The 20,005-nt window shown below is 48.8% G+C and overlaps 1 protein-coding gene across 5 annotated transcripts in view; it reads right to left on the bottom strand.

Annotated features, from left to right (window-relative positions):
• The window catches only part of WDR60 (WD repeat domain 60), a 100,859-nt gene extending 83,043 nt beyond the window's left edge, over positions 1 to 17,816 (bottom strand). The window contains exons 1-4 of one of the 5 annotated variants that reach the window (XM_030826357.1): positions 17,585 to 17,816; positions 4,244 to 4,383; positions 3,819 to 3,872; positions 2,193 to 2,613 (exon numbers count right to left, since the gene is read on the bottom strand). In XM_030826357.1, the coding sequence (XP_030682217.1) occupies positions 2,193 to 2,544 (352 nt within the window). In that variant the 5' untranslated portion in view covers positions 2,545 to 2,613; positions 3,819 to 3,872; positions 4,244 to 4,383; positions 17,585 to 17,816. Of the gene's footprint in view, positions 1 to 2,192; positions 2,614 to 3,818; positions 3,873 to 4,243; positions 4,384 to 7,818; positions 7,838 to 17,584 lie in introns of those variants that run through there. The other 4 variants (XM_030826358.1, XM_030826354.1, XM_030826356.1 and 1 more) reach the window with 4 other exon arrangements.
• Positions 17,817 to 20,005: the final 2,189 nt, after the last annotated feature.

The following is a 20,005-nucleotide window of genomic DNA, read 5'->3' as shown; positions in this document are numbered from 1 at the left end:
CAGTGAAATGGATAAACAGATCACGGTGTGTCTATACGGTGTATCTAACGGTGGCAATGAGTAAAGGCCCTCGGTTTCCATCCTTTTCACAGCCAGGCCTTCTAACCCTTCTGCTGATTCTAACAGTAACTACCTATTCTTCTAATAGACTCCTTCTGCATTTATATGTGCTAGTTTACATTTTTATAAGAAGCATATATTGGCCGGGCGCAGTGGCTCACGCCTGTAATCCCAGCACTTTGGGACGCCGAGGCGGGCGGATCACGAGGTCAGGAGATCAAGACCATCCTGGCTAACAGGGTGAAACCCCGTCTCTACTAAAAATACAAAAACAAAATTAGCCGGGTGTGGTGGCAGGCGCCTGTAGTCCCAGCTACTCAGGAGGCTGAGGCAGGAGAATGGAGTGAACCTGGGAGACGGAGCTTACAGTGAGCCCAGATCGCGCCACTGCACTCCAGCCTGGGCAACACAGCAAGACTCTGTCTCAAAAAAAAAAAAAAAAAAAAAAAAAACAAGAAGCATATACTACCTATACAACCAAAAAATACTGAAGAAATTTCCATTTGGGGAGGAAAAAAAGTATGTACCTTTACCTTACAATTCCTAGGAATTTAGCTAAATAAAATAAAACACACTTTTAGAAAATATTTTTTATCAAAGAGGTTTATTTTTGTTTATTTACGATGACAACTGAGATTTACTGAGATAATAAGCCTAAAATATGGTTTTGCTTTTTCGGTTTTTTTTTTTTTTAGACAGAGTCTCGCTCTGTCACCCAGGCTGGAGTGCAGTGGCGTGATCTCAGCTCATTGCAACCTCCTCCTCCCCGGTTCAAGTGATTCTCATGCCTCAGCCTCCCAAGCAGCTGCGCCACCACATCCAGCTAATTTTTGCTTTTCTTTTTTTTTTTTTCAGTAGAGATGGGGTTTCGCCATGTTGGCCAGACTGGTCTTGAACTCCTGGCCTCGAGTGATCTGCCCACCTCAGCCTCCCAAAGTGCTGGGATTACAGGCATGAGGCACCGTGCCTGGCCCTGAAATATGTTTTAATAGTAAAAGTCTAGCTAATAATGAGAAAACTGTTATTCCTTTCATTGGCTGAATTTTTTTTTTTTTTTCTTTTGGAGACAGAGTCTCGCTCTGTCTGGAGTACAGTGGCACAATCTTGGCTCACTGTAACCTCCACCTCCCTGGTTCAAGCAATTCCCCCGCCTCAGCCTTCTGAGTAGCTGGGATTACAGGCGCACGCCACCACGCCTGGCTAAATTTTTTGTATTTTTAGTAGAGACAGGGTCTCACCATGTTGGCCAGACTGGTTTCAAACTCCTGACCTCAGGTGATCCACCCACCTTGGCCTCCCAAAGTGCTGGGATTACAGGCATGAGCCACCACGCTCAGCTGCTCAGCTGGCTAAATGGTTTTTAGAGTTTTTGTTTTTTCTTTTGAGACAGGGTCTCACTCTGTTGCCCAGGCTGCAGTGCAGTGGCACAATCATAGTTTATTGCAGCCTCAACCTCCTGGGCTCAAGGGATCCTCCCACATCGGCCTACCAAATAGCTAGAACTACAGGCAAGCGCCACCACACACAGCTAATTTTTTTATTTTTTGTAGTGATGGAGTCTCCCTATGTTGCCCAAGCTGGTCTCAAAATCCTGGGCTGGAGCGATCCTCCCACCTCAGCCTCCCAAAGTGCTGGGATTACAGGTATGACCCACCACACCTGGCCTGAACAAGTTTTTAAAATACCAAAAGGAAAACAATGATAAAAAGTACACACACACACCCCCCAAGAGAGAGAACAGGGACCTCTAACTTCAAAGATAAAACATTTGTGAAAACTATGAGAGAAAACAAAAATAACAAATGAACATTTCAAAAGAGGAAAATGTCCCAAACAGCAAGAACTTTTAAAAGAAACAGAGCCAGCTGGGCACAGTGGCATGTCTGTAATGCCAGTGCTTTGGGAGGCTGCGGTGGGAGGATCGCTTGAGCCCAGGAAGTTGAGGCTGCTGTGAGCTGTGATGGCACCACTGCTCTCTAGCCTGGGGGCAGAGCAAGACCCTGTCCAGAAAAAAAAGGAAAGGGGAAGGAGGGAAGGGGGAGAGAGGGAGGGGAGGCAGCAAGCTATCAACCTGTCACCAGCAGCAACGCGGCACCTCAGGTGGAACCACAGGAAGGCGAGTGGGGACCCACCTGAGCGGCCTTTCCTCTCCGCCCGCTCCAGAAGCCACCGGTCGCGCGTCTCCTGGCCCAGCAGATTGTGGTGGGCCACCGTCTGCCGGAGTTCTTCCTTCCGGGCCCTTCTGTCTTTTTCTTTTTCCCTGTCCTTTCCTCTGCTGTGAGACTTTTCTGCCTCTCGATGTCTCTCCTTCAGCTTTTCTTTCTCCCGGTCTTTTGTGTCTCTTCTCCTCTCCCTCTGTCTGTCTCTGTCCCTCTCCCCATGAGGACTCTCCTTAGCTGTGTGGACTTCGGCCACCCTGTCTCTGTTCCTGGCATCCTGGTCAGGATCCCTGAACCTCGGCTCCTTGTGTTCAGGAAGGTCCATCTCAGACTCCTTACGCAGCTTCTTCTCTCTGTGCTTCTTTTCTTCCTTGGAAACGCCTGACTGTATGGCCTGAAACAAGAGAACAAAGGGTCCTCTGTGACCAGGAAGGCAGATTTCCATTCGACTTTTAATACCTGAATGTGAGAAGCACACACAGCTGAAGGACCTTAAAACATATTTGCACTCGGCTACTTTCCAATCCCAGATGGGCCAAGGCCTACATGGATGAGAATTCTTAGAACACTAAAGGACATGGAGTCAAGCTTAGATTTCTACAACTGCCCACCAGCGCCCCTAATATCATGGACATTCACATTGATCGGCAAATCAAATCTAAAATACGTGTATTAGAGGGTGAAAAATTACCCATTGGGTACAATGTTCACGATTCGGGTGACAGGTACAATTCGGGTGTCAGGAGCACTAACGGCCCAGACTTCACCACTCCACAAGATATGCATGTAAGAAACCTGCACTTGTACCCCCTAAATATGAAAAATAAAGTAAAATTCAAAAAAAATAAGTAGGACCAGGCATGGTACCTCACACCTATTATCCCAGCACTTTGGGAGGCTAAGGCAGGAGGATCGCCTGAGGCCAGGAGTTCAAGACTAGCCCGAGCAACATAGCAAGATCCCCATGTCTACCCCAAAAAATTAAAAAATTAGCAAGCCTGGTGGTTCATGCCTGTAGTCCTAGCTACTTGAGAGACTGAGGTGGGAGGACAGCTCAGGCCCAGAAGGTCAAGGCTGCAGTGAGCTATGATTTCACCAATGCACTCCGGCCTGGGCAAAACAGTGAGACCCTGTCTCTAAAAAAAAGAGTAAAATTAATTAACTAAAAATAAATAAATAAATAAAATGCTACATGTGTTAAAAGAGAGATACTGGAGCTGTCTTTTAAAGTTGCTAAAACACAAACCACCTGGGCCCCATACAAATAAGGACCCTCGTTCTAAAACTCTCAGGACTCTCATTCCCAAAGCCCCTCTCCCCACCCACCGCTGCGGCCCCTGAAGTGAGCACTCCCTGCCCCGGAGCAGTGCGGAGGCCCCTGAGCCATGGCAGGCCCCACGAGTGGTGGGAATGTCCAGCTGGCTTAACCAACGTTCCAGAGGGATCGTTAGCTGCACACCTTCACCTCTGAGTTGAAAGTACTTCTGAAATGAGGCACACGTAACCAAAGTTATACCGTGTTGTGTACCAGGTAAAGCGGGTCCAAGAAAACCACACGAGTCCTGCACAGATCCCAATCCAAATCTTTACAATAATTACCCAGAGATGTTTTCTGAGGTCATCTGCTTTCCAGGTATCATCTTTGGTTCTTCTCTAAATAGAAAAGTATAAAGTTAGAATGTTTAAAGTTTAAAATAATTAATTTTCTGTGCTCTAGTGAGCTGCTTTTTCATTAGGCCATTTAAATCAATGGCAGCTAATTCCTGACATGCCAGAAAATACTTCTCTACCTCCTGGAATAAAAGGTAACAGAAATACAGATTTTTAAAAATTACTCACTAGTCTAAAATGACACATTATTATAAAATGTATCCCTTTGGCTACTTCAAAACTTAAATATTATAAAATAAAAGTGAAAACACGTTATAACAGCAGTTGAACAACAGAGGAAGGACAAATATTCTGTGGGTTTAAAATATCTTGTGTCAGACTGTATTTTCCAAAAACAGTCACAACAGACTCACGTCCCAAGTGCTGCGCACACAGAGGGAGTCTGTGCTCCTTCTGTGGCCGCTGGGCTCAACCCAGGACAGAAGGCATCGTGGGCCTCCCAGGACAATGGGTTTCCGCCTGGTCCTCCTGGGCTGCAGCTCCAGATACTTCCCTGTGAGGAAGAGAAGCAGCCCTGGGGAGAGGCCCCTACAGATGCCACAGCCCAGAGGGTCCCTCACAGCAGATGCCACAGCCATGGGCCCAGAGGGGTCCCTCACAGCCAGCACCAGGGCAGGTGTGTGAGAGGCGCGGCCCCTCATGAGTCACCACCTCCTGAACCTCAAGTCTCCCCAGACGAGGCCCCAGGTATCAGCGACAGAACTGAGCCTGCTGCTGTGAGCTCTCCTGATCCACAGAGTACGTGAGAAAATAGAAGGCTGCTGTTGTCTCACACCACGGCCTTTTACACAGAAACAGCAGCTGGGATGTATGACAGACAGAAATGAGTTTAGCATCTGGTGCATACCAGATGCTATCCTGAGTCAAGCACAATATTTAAATCTCATAACCCTACTAAGAGGGCTATCGGCTCAATGTTTCTAATGAGGACAGTGAGGCATCACAAGGCTGAGCAGCTTTCAGCTCTAGAGTCCTGCCAAGGAACAAATCAGGAGTGGAACCGACACCTGTGGTGGAGTGAATGCTCAAGGGTCGCCAAAGAAAGCCTGCCTGTCCCTGAGGACACCCTATCACACCCGTCTGCCACACGGGGCAACCCGTGGGCCCACAAGTTCACCCGTGTCTCTGGCCCTCCAGGGCCCTGTACTAGTATTCAGCAAATACACGCCAAGCTCCTCGCACACACCGAGCACTGCTGCAGAGCTGGGGCTGCGCAGATAAAACCCAAGAAAGGCCCCAGGCCCAAAAACACCGTCCAGCTCCTCTGATGTTTGTTGTTTCTACTGCGGAAGTGTTTGCTCCTCGTTGGATAATCCACCTTTCAAGTGTGATGACACCTCTCCAGCTAAGCCCTCACCTTCCGGAAAGGAAGGCCTATCTTAGTCCTCTGTGTCACCCAGCACTGCTTAGCATGTCGCAGCGCCTCACGACCACCAGCCGTTAAAGAATCGACACCGTGCGTGCCAGGAAAGGAGGCATCCGGGCAGCCGGCTCACCAGGTATCTAACTGTTCTAAGAATCTGAGGGAGAATATTAAAATAACAAGGTCTTAAAACATTTCCACTGACTCTTCAACAACCCTTCCGTTACAAGTCAGGCCAATTCCCCTTCCCACGAACGTGGGCCAGATTCTATGTCACACTCTTCTTCATCGTCGTCTTTTTGTTTTTTTGACAGGGTCTGGTTCTGTCACCCAGGCTGGAGTGCAGTGGCGCAACCTCGGCCCAAGTCATCCTCCCACCTCAGCCTCCCGAGTAGCTGGGATGACACCTGGCTAATATTTGTATTTTGTAGAGACGGAGTTCCGCCATGTTGCCCAAACTCCTGAGCTCAAGCCGCCCGCCCTGACACACTTCTGATGAGGAGGACGGGGTGGAGGCCCAGGTGTGCGCCTTCCTGCTCAGGGTCCCTTCCAGAGCTTCCACCTGGCTGTGGCACCCGCTTGCTCTCACCGTGCACCCTGGGAGACGCAGCTGCCATAGCACAAGGATGCCCAAGCACTCCCAGGGAGGCCCAGGCAGAGGCCAGCACCAGCCCACACCTCAGAAGGGCCCCTCAGCCCAACGCAACCTTCAGGGAGCGTGAGGACTGCACTCTAACGTCCCCCCATGCCACCCCCAAACCCCAACCCACAGGAACCATGAGGACAGTAAAGGTTGACTGTGCTCTAAGGTAAGGTTGGCACTCCCCTTCTGCACCCTCGCCCCCACCTGGGGCGCCTCCTGTCACACTGCACCACTGCCTCCTGGCAACCCTCACGATGGCGATTCCTACAAGATCCGTGCTGGTCTCCCCGAGGAGAGCATGAGCTTTGCCAGTGCAGCCACAGCTCCTTCTTCTGTGCCGCTCCTGCTCCACAGCTGCACTGAGGCCTGAGCAGAACCTCAGTGCAGAACACGCAGGTGCTTATCACCACGCCACAAAAAAAAAAAAAAAAAAAAAAAGTAACAACCACTCCACAGTACAACACACAGACAGCCACTCCAACAACACAGGGCACAACCCCACAACCCTGGTACAACAGAGCTTGATGATAAACCTAACTTCAGCTGAGCAAAATCAATCAAGGATGATTTCCTGCAGAGAATATACCATAACTATTCAATTTTTCCCTTTGAGAAACACTTCCTTAAAGATATAAATAAAGGGAGCATTTGAGTATTTGTTTCAAAAAAAAAAAAAACAGATTTAGTCCAAATGAAAAATGGAAACTTTTCATGGACAAGCCACTAAAACTCTTCCTGGAAGGTGAAAATTAGGGCAAACAAAAAAAGCTGTAATACCTCATAAATATATTAAATAATTTTTTTTTTTTTTTGAGACGGAGTCTTGCTCTGTCACCCAGGCTGGAGTGCAGGGGCGCAACCTCAGCTCACTGCAACCTGCACTCCCTAGGTTCAAGCAATTCTCGTGCCTCAGCCTCCTGAGTAGCTGGGATTACAGGCACCCACCACCACGCCCGGCTAAGTTTCATAATTTTAGTAGAGATGGGGTTTCCCCTTGTTGGTCAGGCTGGTCTCGAACTCCCGACCTCAGGTGAGCACCCCCCCCCCCCCCCGCCCTCCCAAAGTGCTGGGATTGCAGTTGTGAGCCACCATGCCCGGCTCTTTGTTTAAAGTTAACTTCTACAGAGAGGTTTAATATAGGACCTGCTATAAACTAAAGGGCTGAATGGAACCCAGGACACGAGTGACCAGAGAGGGGACGCCCGGGATACTCGGGGACAGTCCAACCAGAAGACCCAGGAGACCGGGGTACCACAGAGAGGGGACGCCCAGGACACCAAGGGGCAGTCCAACCGGGAAACGTGGGCACCACGGAGAGGGGACACCTAGAACATTAGGGGACAGTTCAACCAGGGGACGTGGGTGCTGCACACAGGGGACGCTGAGGACATTCAGGGGACACTGGGAAGGCACTAGGCCACCAGCTCACAATGTGAAAAGTATGTCACAAAACCCATCCAGTGGGGTTTCTTAATGGTCGTTAAAATTACTGATGCTGACAAAGTTAAAAACCTTGAGGACAAGAGGTCTCTGACAGAGATCACAGGATTTTTCTTCAGCCTCTCTAATTTTCAGTAAGAAAAAAAACAGCCATTTTCTTAAATGCACAGAATACTGACTACTTTGGAGCACTTAAAACTCAGCTAATATGGACTGTTTACCCTCAAGTTTTCTATCCATGCTGTCTCCCTCTCTAGAGTTTCAAACTGTTCAACAATGATTTACAGCTTCCCTGCCATCGGTCCCCACTTGCCACATGTAAACCACATGCTTCTGCCAAGGCCTTTTAAAGACCAACTTGACCTGTCCTCAGACTCTGCCCTATGGAGCAGCCCAGCAATCCACGCTTAAAATCAACTCTCCGAGTATGGAACCAAAGGGCAAAGTTCCCCAGCACTCCCATGAGCGGAACAAACTCCAACCTGGGGACGGGGCGGGGAGGAGACTCAGGAGAGTTAAGCAGCAAAACCATCAGCACGATTCAGCCCAGGCACTAGCGGATGAGAACTGGAGCCTGTGGTCTTCAGCGTCTGCAAGCACGTGTCCTGGGCTGGCATCCTTCATGCTATATGGGCTGGCATCCTTCATGCCTATAGCAAGCAAACAGGAGATGAGTGGCTGCCCAGCACCAGCTCCCCAGGGCCTCTGTCCCTCGATTTACACTCGATTTACGTCAACTAAATCATCTAGAACCTTTTCATAACAAAACTCTTTGGAGAACTATACAGTAAGAACCCTGAACGATGTTTATATCCCTTTGATTTGCCTCCCGAATAAAACAGATGAAACTGATTTAACTCCCCTTCCCCTCGATGCAGGGCTTCAAGGGAATTCTTTTCCCCACTCTCATCTCATCCTGAAATCCAAGGAGAAGTAAACCTGGGCTGAAATCACCTCCAAGGTGGTATCACCTCCAAGATGCACCATCAGAGGTGGTGAAGCCAAAACCTCACTTCAGGGAGGACACTCACAGTCCAGACGGAAAGCAGATCCCACCCCTGTGCCATCTTGTCCAACCCACACTCCGAGTGCGTGTGAGGGCTTCCGCGTTCTGTAAGCCAAACAGCAGAAACCCCTGGACCTGACTCTCATTGCTCCTGCCACGTAACCTCCGACAGCTGGGCAGACTCCAGCAAGAAGGTGCCACTGGCATCTGCAGCCACCTGTGGGCAGTGGGCTTCTCCCCTTGCTTTCCAACCCAGCCTCCTCTTTTAGAAAACACTCATCAGAGGTTAAAGTTAAATACTGATTTGAACTAGTTAATTGAACATTAAGAAATGTTTAAAAGAAGTTATTTTGGGCCAGGCATGGTGGCTCACACCTGTAATCCTAACACTTTGCTAGGCTGAGGTAGGAAGATTACTTGAGCCCAGGAGTTCAGGACCAGCCAGGGCAACACAGCAAGACCCCATCTCCATCAAAAAAAAAAAAAATCAACCAAGCATGGCGGTTCAACCGCAGTCCCAGCTACTCAGGAGGCTAAGATGGGAGGCTCACTTGAGCCCAGGAGGTCAAGGCTGCAGTGAGCTGTGATAACTGCCACTGCACTCCAGCCCAGGCGACACAGCGAGACCCCATCTCTATAAAAAAATAAACAGATGAAAGCGTCACCAGATACTACTATTTCTGCTTCTAACATGTTTCTAAATCCACTCTTCCTTCCAGGGACATTGCCATAAATCCATTCTGGACCTTCAGGACGACCACTAGCTCTGTGCAAAGCAGCAAAGGCACCCTCCAGCCTGAGTCCCCACACGACAGAGACACCGCGGCCCAACCCTGTTACATCCATCTACATGGACCCAGTGGTATAGCGCTGACGTCCACATCGTCATCCTGTTCCCTGTATGACACGGAGAAAGAAAAGAAACTAATCTGAGGAATGTGAGCTCCTTTAAATGTTTAGGCCCAGAGCCACTGAAAAGTGACAGTGGTCACGTCTCACTCCCCGCCACACCCAGAGCTAAGGACGTCTGTTCCGCCCACCACACCCAGAGCTAAGGACGTCTGCTCCCCCACAACACACCCGGAGCTAAGGACTTCCTGCTCCCCGCGCCACACCCAGAGTTAAGGACATCCCACTACCCCCCTAACCAGAAGCTAAGGACGTCCGGCTCCCCACAACACCCGGAGCTAAGGACGTCCTGCTCCCCCCTCAACCCGGAGCCAAGGACGTCCCGCTCCCCTCTCAACCTGGAGCCAAGGACGTCCCGCTCCCCCCTCAACCTGGAGCTAAGGACATCCCGCTCCCCTCTCAACCTGGAGCTAAGGACGTCCAGCTCCCCGCTCAACCCAGAGCCAAGGATGTCCCGCTCCCCCACCCACACCCGGAGCTAAGGACATCCCACACTCCCCCCAACCCAGAGCTAAGGACATCTCGCTCGCCGCCCCACACACCCGGAGCTAAGGACATCCCACACCCCCCCCACCGCTACCCAGAGCTAAGGACATCTCGCTCGCCGCCCCACACACCCGGAGCTAAGGACATCCCGCTCCCCCCCCACACCCGGAGCTAAGGACGTCCCATTCTCCCCCCATCCCCCCAGCTAAGGCCATCCCGCTCCCCCCACACACCTGGAGGTAAGGACGTCTCACTCCCCCAATACCCAGAGCTAAGTAAGCCACCTGCTTTATGACCTCTTGACTCAGCATCACCACCAACAGCCATATTATTATTATTATTATTATTATTATTATTATTTAAAGAGTCTCATTCTGTCACCCAGGCTGGAGTGCAGTGGTGCTGAGAGGTGAAGGCTCCTGGGCTTCTGAGTGGTTGGGGACTTGGAGAACTTTTCTGTCTAGCTAAAGGACTGCAAACACACCAATCAGGACTTTGTGTCTCACTAAAGCTTTGTAAACGCACCAATGAGCACTCTAAAAACGCACCAATCAGCGCTCTGTGTCTAGCTAAAGGTTTGTAAACGCACCAATTGGTACTTTGTAAAAACGCACCAATCAGCACTCTGTGTCTAGCTAAAGGTTTGTAAACGCACCAATTGGTACTTTGTAAAAATGCACCAATCAGCACTCTGTGTCTAGCTAAAGGTTTGTAAATGCATCAGGATGTGGGCGGGGCCAAATAAGGGAATAAAAGCTGCCCCCTACCCCAGCCAGCAGTGGCAACCTGCTTGGGTCCCCTTCCACACTGTGGAAGCTTTGTGCTTTGTTCTTCACAATAAATCTTGCTGCTGCTCACTCTTTGGGTCCACACTACCTTTATGAGCTGTAACACTCACTGCAAAGGTCTGGGGCTTCACTCCTGAAGTCAGCGAGACCACGAACCCACCAAAAGGAAGAAACTCCGGACACATCTGAACATCTGAAGGAACAAACTCCGGACACACCATCTTTAAGAACTGTAACACCCACTGCGAGGGTCTGTGGCTTCATTCTTGAAGTCAGCGAGACCACGAACCCACCAGAAGGAGCCAACTCCGGACACAGTGCTATCATAGCTCACTACAGCCTTGACCTCCTGTGCTCAAGCAATCCTCCCACCTCAGCCTCCTGAGTAGCTGGGGCTACAGAAATGCACCACCATGCCCAGGCTTTTTTTTTTTTTTTTTTTTTAAGAGATAGGGTCTTGCTATGTTGCCCAGGCTGGCCTCGAACTCCCATCCTCAAACAATCCTCCCACCTCAGCCTCCCAAAGTGCCAGGATTACAGGCATAAGCCACCACACCTGGCCAATAGCCATAAATTAACCTACCAATGTCATATACGGGACACCAGAATTCATAACCTGCAGTTCAGTAATGTAGAACCAATCAATAATCAATGTTATTTCTGTAAACCAGTACTTGACAAAGTATTTTGTAATCGTCCCCTCTCCTGATTCGTCTTTTTCTCTTTAAACACTCAAGCCTCTCCTTTGTTCTCTGGAGCACCTCCCAGTGTTTCCCAGGCTGTGGCCCTGATAGTCTCTATAATTAATTTTGCCTGGATTTTCTTTAGGTTGACAACGCCAACATGAATTCTCAGAATTACAGAGTGGAATGAACAGGGCCACTAATGGCCAGAGCAGTGTGCTTCACTAACCCTGTGTGGCAACACACCAAACTAGGGTGCACACTAAAAGACCCAGAATGCAAGGCTGGCTCCCGCCTTTAGGACTGGGACATAATTTACCTTTTGCTGCCCTCATTTTTTTTTTCAAAATTCCTTACACTATAATTTTTAAGTTATCAAATTACTTAGGGCCAAATTATGAAATGCAACCTATCCAGGTCTTCATTCTATTACTTGACGGTGTAACTAACGCTCCCTGGTAGGAAAAGTGCTCCGAAGAAAATGGAAACTAAGAAAACTAGGATGATCAGTTTCCATCACTGAATCCAAGGTTATTCCCTACAGTCACCGTAATTCACACACCTAGGCCCTGGCTGGTGACTACAGAGGCTGTTTCTAACACTCTGTACTCCGTGTGACAAACGTGGCTGCAGGGAGCACCCGTGTTTTCAGTATGCGTGTATTTGCAGATGAGAGTCCTATCTGTGAGCTGCTACGTCAAAGCTACGTCAAAGCGGCAGATGCCTAAAATGCTGACTGCGCTGAGTCTATTTTGTAGACAGAGCTGACCTCAGGCTGATTCCTTTCTAGACTTGGCTGACAGATGAGAAGTGTGGGGAGGGGGATGCCAGATGTTGGAGTGGTGAAACAGATTTCATTGAGTAACTGCAGGCAGGATGGGAAACAGCTGAGCTCCATTTCTGTTTGCACTGAGGTGAAGGAGTGTTTTAGGGGAGAACCCAGGCTAGGGGAGATCAAGTGAAAAATTACAAAGGCTGGTCAGTGTAACTGAGATTAAGCTCGCTGTGTCTGCTAGCTGATAATTACAGTAGTTAGGATTCTACCTTCCCAGAGAGACCAGAACAGAGGCCCTCCTGTCCTTTCTGATATCCTTTCAAAGACACTCCTGAATTGCAGACTTAGAGACATCTCAAAAGGACAGAGAAGGATTCATAATTTAAGCCCTTTTAAACTCTCTTTAGAAAGGATGTCAGGGACCTATCCTCGGGTGTTGGCTAAAACAAACAGTAAATTATTCTGGCAGCCCTGAGCTCTTTCAGACAACCCTGAGCTGGGTTGTCCCAGAGGTGGCCTTAGGCTGCAAGGAGCAGTGTTAAACTTTCGTCAAGAATCGGCACAGGGCTTTGAATGGAGCGTTCATGCCAGAGTTTCTGCAGTTCTCAGGAGGAACCCCACAAGCAGATTAGTGAGGACCAACCTTGGAGACCCCACTGTATCTACTCTAAAACATTCAGCCTTTCTAAAAACAGAATGAAATGGCATTGCACTGTACCTAAACAGTTCACATCCCTAGTACATATCTCACATCAAAATAAAAAGGGTAGAAATTTATTTCAAACTAAGAATAACCTAAAACACAAACATATATGTTTACATTTTTTAAGCTATGATTAATAAGTTTCATAACAATAAACTCACACATTACCTATCAATTGTTTGTTATGTAACAAAAAAACTTAGAAATTTCTAAAATTTTCATTGACCATAAAAATTAAGTCATACACGTTGTAAACAAGATAAAGAGTTTTCAAAGAGCTAATATTAAAGAAAATTGTCACCATGCAGGCAGGTGTAAAGCCTGCAAAGACACCATTAAGTTGTTTCCAATAGCTATGACATACTGAAACTTGGTATGATCGCAGTACAAATAAAGAACGTAAAACTACTTATATTCATGATATTAATTATGTGATCAACTAAGTACAGTGAAACAAACTGAAGGAAACACTTGGTGTATACTAAAAGCTATAATACCAGCTGGGTGAGATGGCTCACGCCTGTAATCCCAGCACTTTGGGAGACTGAGGCGGGTGAATCACCTGAGGTCAGGAGTTCCAGACCAGCCTGGCCAACATGGTGAAACCCTGTCTCTACTAAAAATACAGAAAAAAATTAGCCCAGCATAGTGGCGCATGCCTGTCATCTCAGCTACTTGCGAGGCTGAGGCAGGAGAATCGCTTGAACCTGGAAGGTGGAGAATGCAGTGAGCTGAGATCACACCACTGCACTCCAGCCTAGGGGACAAGAGTGAGACTTCATCTCAAAAAAAAAAAAAAAAAAAAAAAAACTCTACTACCAAAATAATCCAGTACAATTTTATTCCAATAATCTCATGAAAACTTTATCCGCCCCCTTACCTTATGAAATAGACTATACTAATTAATTCTACATCACAGCATAATAGTTACATAATTAGATTCTAATGACCCATGGGTTAACTTCCTAAAAAGTTAAAGACTGACTTGCAATTGAGAACCTATTACAGGAATTCATTAGTTGCCAGGAAATATCCAGCTCTGAGGTCTGTTGCTTTTGCTACTTTAAAAATGTTGATTTAGGCCGGGCGCGGTGGCTCACGCTTGTAATCCCAGCACTTTGGGAGGCCGAGGCGGGCGGATCACAAGGTCACGAGATCGAGACCACGGTGAAACCCCGTCTCTACTAAAAAATACAAAAAATTAGCCGGGCGTGGTGGCGGGCGCCTGTAGTCCCAGCTACTCGGAGAGGCTGAGGCAGGAGAATGGCGTGAACCCGGGAGGCGGAGCTTGCAGTGAGCCGAGATTGCGCCACTGCACTCCAGCCTGGGTGAAAGAGCAAGACTCTGTCTCAAAAAAAAAAAAAAAAAAAAAAAAAAAAAAAAAAAAAAAAAAAATGTTTATTTACTGGCCTGGCACAGTGGCTCATGCCTACAATCCCAGCACTTTGGGAGGCCGAGGTGGGCGGATGAAGACCAGCCTGGACAACACGATGAAATCCCGTCTCTGCTAAAAATACAAAAATTAGCTGGGCGTGATGACACACATCTGTAATCCCAGCTACTCAGGAGGCTGACACAGGAGGACCACGCTAACCTGGGAAGTGGAGGTTGCAGTGAGCTGAGATCATGCCATTGCACTCAGCCTGGGCGACACAGCGAGACTCTGTCTCAAAAAAAAATGAGTTTTATTTATTAAATATGTATCAGAATAAAACCCCAAGGGATGGTCAAATGTCAAAAATAATGAATGAAAAAAGATCTATAACAAACTACATCCATATTCAGAACATCACAGATAAAGATCTTAAATCTTCTGGAGAGAAAGAAAATGTCACAAAGATATCTCATCAGCCAAAGACACTGCTAGAAGACAAACGTATACCATCTTCAAAGTTCTGGGAAATTATTTTGCTCCTAGAATTCTATGCTGAGCCAAACTCTTAAACAATCTATCAGTGTAATAAGGATATTCTTAGGGCATACAGTTTTCTTCCCACATACACTCTTGTCTAAAAAGGTATGCGATAGGCCAGTCATGGTAGCTCGCACCTGTAGTCCCAGCACTTTGGGAAGCCAAGGCAAGAGCGTCGCTTGAACCTGGGAGGTTGAGGCTGCAGTGAGCCATGAGCACGTCACTGCACTCCAGCCTGGTGAAAGAACAAGACTCTGAAGAAAGGAAAGGAGAGGAAAGGGAGAGGAGAGGAGGGGAGGAGAAAGGGGAGGGGAGGGGAAAGGGGAGGAGAAAGGGGAGGGGAGGGAAAGGGGAGGGGAAAAGGGAAGGGAGGGGAAAGGGGAAGGGAGGGGAAAGGGAGGGGAAGGGGAAGGGAGGGAGGGGAGGGGAGGGAGGGGAGGGGAGGGGAAAGGGGAGGGGAAGGGGAAGGGAGGGGAGGGAAAGGGAGGGGAGGGGAAGGGAAGGGAGAGGGAAAGGGGAGGGGAGGGGAAAGGGGAGGGGAGGGAGGGAAAGGGAGGGGAGGGGAAAGGGGAGGGGACGGGAAAGGGGAGGGGAGGGGAGGGGAGGGGAGGGGAGGGGATACTCCACTGGAGAAAGCAGGGAGATTTCAAAAAAGAGGCAGACACTTGATCCAAGAAACAGTAGGCCTAACCCAGAAGTACAATGAGAAAGAATTCCCAGATCATAGCTCTGTGCAGGTCTAGAAAACAGTTTGTCCTGATGAGAACAAAGTCAGTGAGCTCTGGGAAGAATTTCTTTTAAGAGGATTTCATTAAACAGATAATATGACAATAAGCTAGAAGACATCATAAGGTTTAAAAATTTAAAACAGCATATGTTCTTTTTTGCCAAAACGAAAAAAAAATGGCAAATAGGGCCATTTATGAAAGACATGGTCCAAATAGGAAGCAAACTACATTGTGGTACATTAACTGAACGTAGGAAAAGATGACCCCTTTGACCCTGACACCAGAAACACTGTCCTCTGAGCAGAGTGAGCTTAGAATACAGGACTCCATTTTATCTATTGGTCCAATCTGACTATTTGGTTCTGCAGTGAAAACTTATATAACTATGATGTTATAGTGTTTATTGGTTTTCATTTTTAAAATCAACCTATAAACAAATCACGGACAATGTAAGTTAGAGTAACTCAAAGAAATGTAAAGAGAATAGCATAGAAGATGACAGGGTCAGGAAATTAGTGGGTTTAGGGAGAAATAGGGAGTGTAGGGCAGTAGCTTCCTAATCTTAACTAGGGGAAAGTTAAAAAATACTATCTAGGCCAGGCACAGTGGCTCATGCCTGTAATCCCAGCACTTTGGGAGGCCGAGGCAGGTGGATCATGAGGTCAGGAGATCGAGACCACCCTGGCTAACACAGTGAAACCCCGTCTCTACTAAAACTACAAAAAATTAGCGGGGCATGGTGGTGCGTGCCTGTAGTCCCAGCTACCCGGGAGGCTGAGGCAGGAGAATAGCGTGAACCCGGGAGGCAGAGCTTGCAGTGAGCCAAGATCGCGCCACTGCACTCCAGCCTGGGCGATAGAGCAAGACTCCGTCTCAAAAAAAAAAATACTATCTAAGGTTGGCCTGGCGTGGTGGCTCACGCCTGTAATCCCAGCACTTTGGGAGGCCAAGGCGGGAGGATCACCTGAGGTCGGGAGTTCCAGACCAGCCTGACCAACACGGAGAAACCCCATCCCTACTAAAAATACAAAAATTAGCCAGGCATAGTGGCGCATGCCTGTAATCCCAGCTACTCTGGAGGCTGAGGCGGGAGAATCGCTGGAACCCGGGAGTTGGAGGTTGCGGTGAGCAGAGATCGTGCCACTGTACTCCAGCCTGGGCGACAAGGGGAATTATCTTTAAAAAAAAAAAAAAAAAAGAAAGAAAGAAAGGCCGGGTGCAGTGGCTCACGAAGTCAGCAGATCAAGACCATCCTGGCCAATATGGTGAAACCTCATCTCTACTAAAAATACAAAAATCAGCTGGGCATGGTGGCGCCCGTCTGTAATCCCAGCTACTCGGGAGACTGAGGCAAGAGAATCTCTTGAACCCTGGAGTCGGAGGTTGCAGTAAGCCAAGTTCGTGCCATTGCACTCCAGCCTGGTGACAGAGTGAGACTCCATCTCAAAAAAAAAAAAAAAAAAAAACCCTAAAGTTGATATAACATAAAATACAAATTAAGGAGTATTACTCAACACATAAAGGTAAGTGACAGGGGAAAAAATAAGAGGAGTGAAGGTAGAAGAAAATGTATGCAAACTAAATTCCTCATCTTTTAGTGGGGAATCAACAGACAATAAGAATAATACAGTAATATCTAACACTTACTGAGTGTTAATGAAAGCAGGCACTGGTCTATGCACTTTTACACATAGTATCTCACTTAATCTTCTTAAACACCCTATAATGTTGCTATTATTATTGTGCCCATTGAATGAATTAGGAAACAAGACATGTTGAGTGAGTTTGCCAAGGTCATACAAGTAAATACAAAAGCCAGAATTCAAATTCAAGCACCCAGGCTGCACTCTCTCAACCTCTTAAACTGTGACAAGTCATATTTAAACTTAAATCAGCTAAAATTTAATAAAATTTTAAACATGGCTCCTCAGCCACCCCGGCCCCGCAGCAGGGGCCGAGGCCGCCTCCAGGCCCGGCGCGAGGAGACGGGCCGCGGCGGCGACCCCAGGCCTGAGGCTGCACAGACCGCCTCTCCCGACCGCCGGGAGCCCGGCGTCCTGCCAGCCCTCGCCCCGACGGCCAGCCGCGCCTCCGTTTCCCTTCCTGCCTCGGAAACACTGCGGCGACTCCGGGAAGCCCCGGCCCGGCCGGGCCGAGAACCGCTGTGCAAAGGGAAGGCGGCGGCGGCGCTGCTAGCGGCGCCCGGAGGAGTCCGCCAAGCTCGACCACCCCTCGCCCAGACCCAGCGCCGCACCGACCTTCCCGGGCTCCATCGCTTCTCGCAGGCCGAAGCGGCCACGGTGTCCTCGGCCCCGGCGTCCTCGGCCCCGGCCAGGCGCGGCCCACCCCGAGGAGGCCACCTGTGGCCCCGCACCCTTCGGGAGGCGCGTCCCAGCGCCTAGCAACCGACAGGCAGGAGCAGCAGAGGGCCGAGCGGCGCTGCCCAGCGTGCCCTGCGGCCTCTCCCAGTGCGCCTGCGCACCCCCGGCATTTTTTTTAGCACCTGGCAGGCAGGAGCAGGAGAAGGCCGAGTGGTCGCTGCTCGGCGTGCCCACGGCCCCTCCCAATACGCCTGCGCTTCCCCGGTGCTAGCAACCGCCAGGCAGGAGCAGCAGAGGACCGAGCGGTCGTTGGTCTCCCCAAGGGGTAGGTGCAGTACCCTGACTTGGGGTGCAGGGGCTCTCGACTCGCTCCAACCCGCCCCGGGTTCCCGCGGGACCCGACCGACAGTCGGGGAAGATAGAAAGGGAGAGCAGATATTGAAAAGAGCTTTACGTTTGAGGCCGAGCGCGGTGGCTCACGCCTGTAATCCCAGCACTTTGGGAGGCCGAGGCGGGTGGATCACGAGGTCAGGAGATCGAGACCATCCTGGCTAACACGGTGAAACCCCGTCTCTACTAAAAATACAAAAAAAAAAATTAGCTGGGCTTAGTGGCACACGCCTGTAGTCCCAGCTACTCGGGAGGCTGAGGCAGAAGAATGGCATGAACCTGGGAGGCGGAGCTTGCAGTGAGGGGAGATCGCGCCACTGCACTCCAACCTGGGCGACAGAGGGAGACTCTGTCTCAAAAAAAAAAAAGAAAGAAAAGAGCTTTACATTTGAATAAGGCTTTGTACTTAACAAATTATATTCCCATATGTCGTCTTTTGATAAAAACAAGCACTAAGGTAGGCAGGAATCAACGTTGAGAGACTGTTTTTATACAACGGGTAAGGGAAAATCAAAAACTCTCAGGACCTCCGAACTCCTTCAGCCAAAGAGAAAGTTAGGGCTGAAAGCCTGAAACCGCCTTTTCAAAATTATGACTGAGGCAGTAAAAGAGGTGTAACTTAACCCACAGCATCTTGCTTCTGACCTCCAAGCTGTCCTTGTTCCTTCCTGGCAGAAGGCTGAACTAACTTTGGGAGAAACTTAGTTTATATTTTATAGTTTAAACACAGACGGTAACAGCCCTTTCCCAAAGTAGGCCTTCTTCTTGCCTGGGGATTTGATTGTCTTTGTAGGACTGATGGTAGCCACAAGATTAGAAATTATGGTTTAGGAGTCATGCAGCTAGAGGCTACAATATTCTGACCCTCCCTAAACTGCTCCTAAGATCAGTGCTTGAGATATTTTGCAGAACCCGCACTTGATGGATCAGCTGGCACCACCCAGATCAATAAACTGGCTCATCTGATCTTGTGGCCCCTCACCCAGGAACTGATGAGGGCAAGAAGACAGCTTTGACTCCCTATGATTTCATCTCTGACCAATCAGCACTCCTGGCTCACTGGCTTCCCCCCACCCAAGTTATCCTTGAAAACTCTGATTCCTGAATGCTTCAATGCTCAAGGAGACCGATTTGAGTAATAATAAAACTCTAGTCTCCTGCACAGCCAGCTGTGCATAAATTACTCTTTCTCTATTGCAATTCCCCTATCTTGATCGGCTCTGTCTAGGCAGCGAGCAAGGTGAACCCCTTGGGTGGTTACAAGCTGAGTCGCCCAACACCCTCTTCCAAATGCACAGCTGTTGCTTTGCAGGCTGCAAGGCTCCTGCTAGCCAGGCCCCCGTGAAGGCAGGGCCAGGCACCTTGGCCCTCACAAGTCTCCCAGGTGTAAATGTTTTGCCAGCCTGGAGACTTTTGAAGATGTGTGTCCTCACTTAAACAAAGACACGCCAATTGTAACTTTAGATCTGCAACTTAAGTCTGAAACCACCTCTGCAAGAATTAGAACTGAGAAAATTATGACAGTGAAAGAGACCTGACCTAACTGACTCCATCTTGCTTCTAACCTCCAAGCTGTCCTTGTCCATTCCTGGTCGTAGAATAGTTTAACTTTGAAAGAAAGATAACAGCCCTTTCCCAAAACAAACTGCCTTCTCTTTTTTTATTATTATTAAAGTTCTGGGGTACATGTGCAGAACGTGCAGGTTTGTTACATACGTATACACGTGCCATGGTGGTTTGCTGCACCCATCAACCCGTCATCTACATTAGGTATTTCTCCTAATGCTATCCCTCCAGCCCCCCCACCCCGACAGGCCCCAGTGTGTGATGTTCCCCTCCCTGTGTCCATGTGTTCTCATTGTTCAGCTCCCACTTATGAGTGAGAACATGCAGTGTTTGGTTTTCTGTTCTTGTGATAGTTTGCTGAGAATGATGCAAACCCTCTTCTTGCTGGGGACTAGATGGCCT

Source organism: Nomascus leucogenys, chromosome 13, assembly GCF_006542625.1.
Source record: "Nomascus leucogenys isolate Asia chromosome 13, Asia_NLE_v1, whole genome shotgun sequence".
Classification (NCBI taxonomy): Eukaryota; Metazoa; Chordata; class Mammalia; order Primates; family Hylobatidae; genus Nomascus; species Nomascus leucogenys.
Note: the sequence above shows the minus strand (reverse complement) of the source record. Positions and strands in the feature narration are given on the sequence as shown.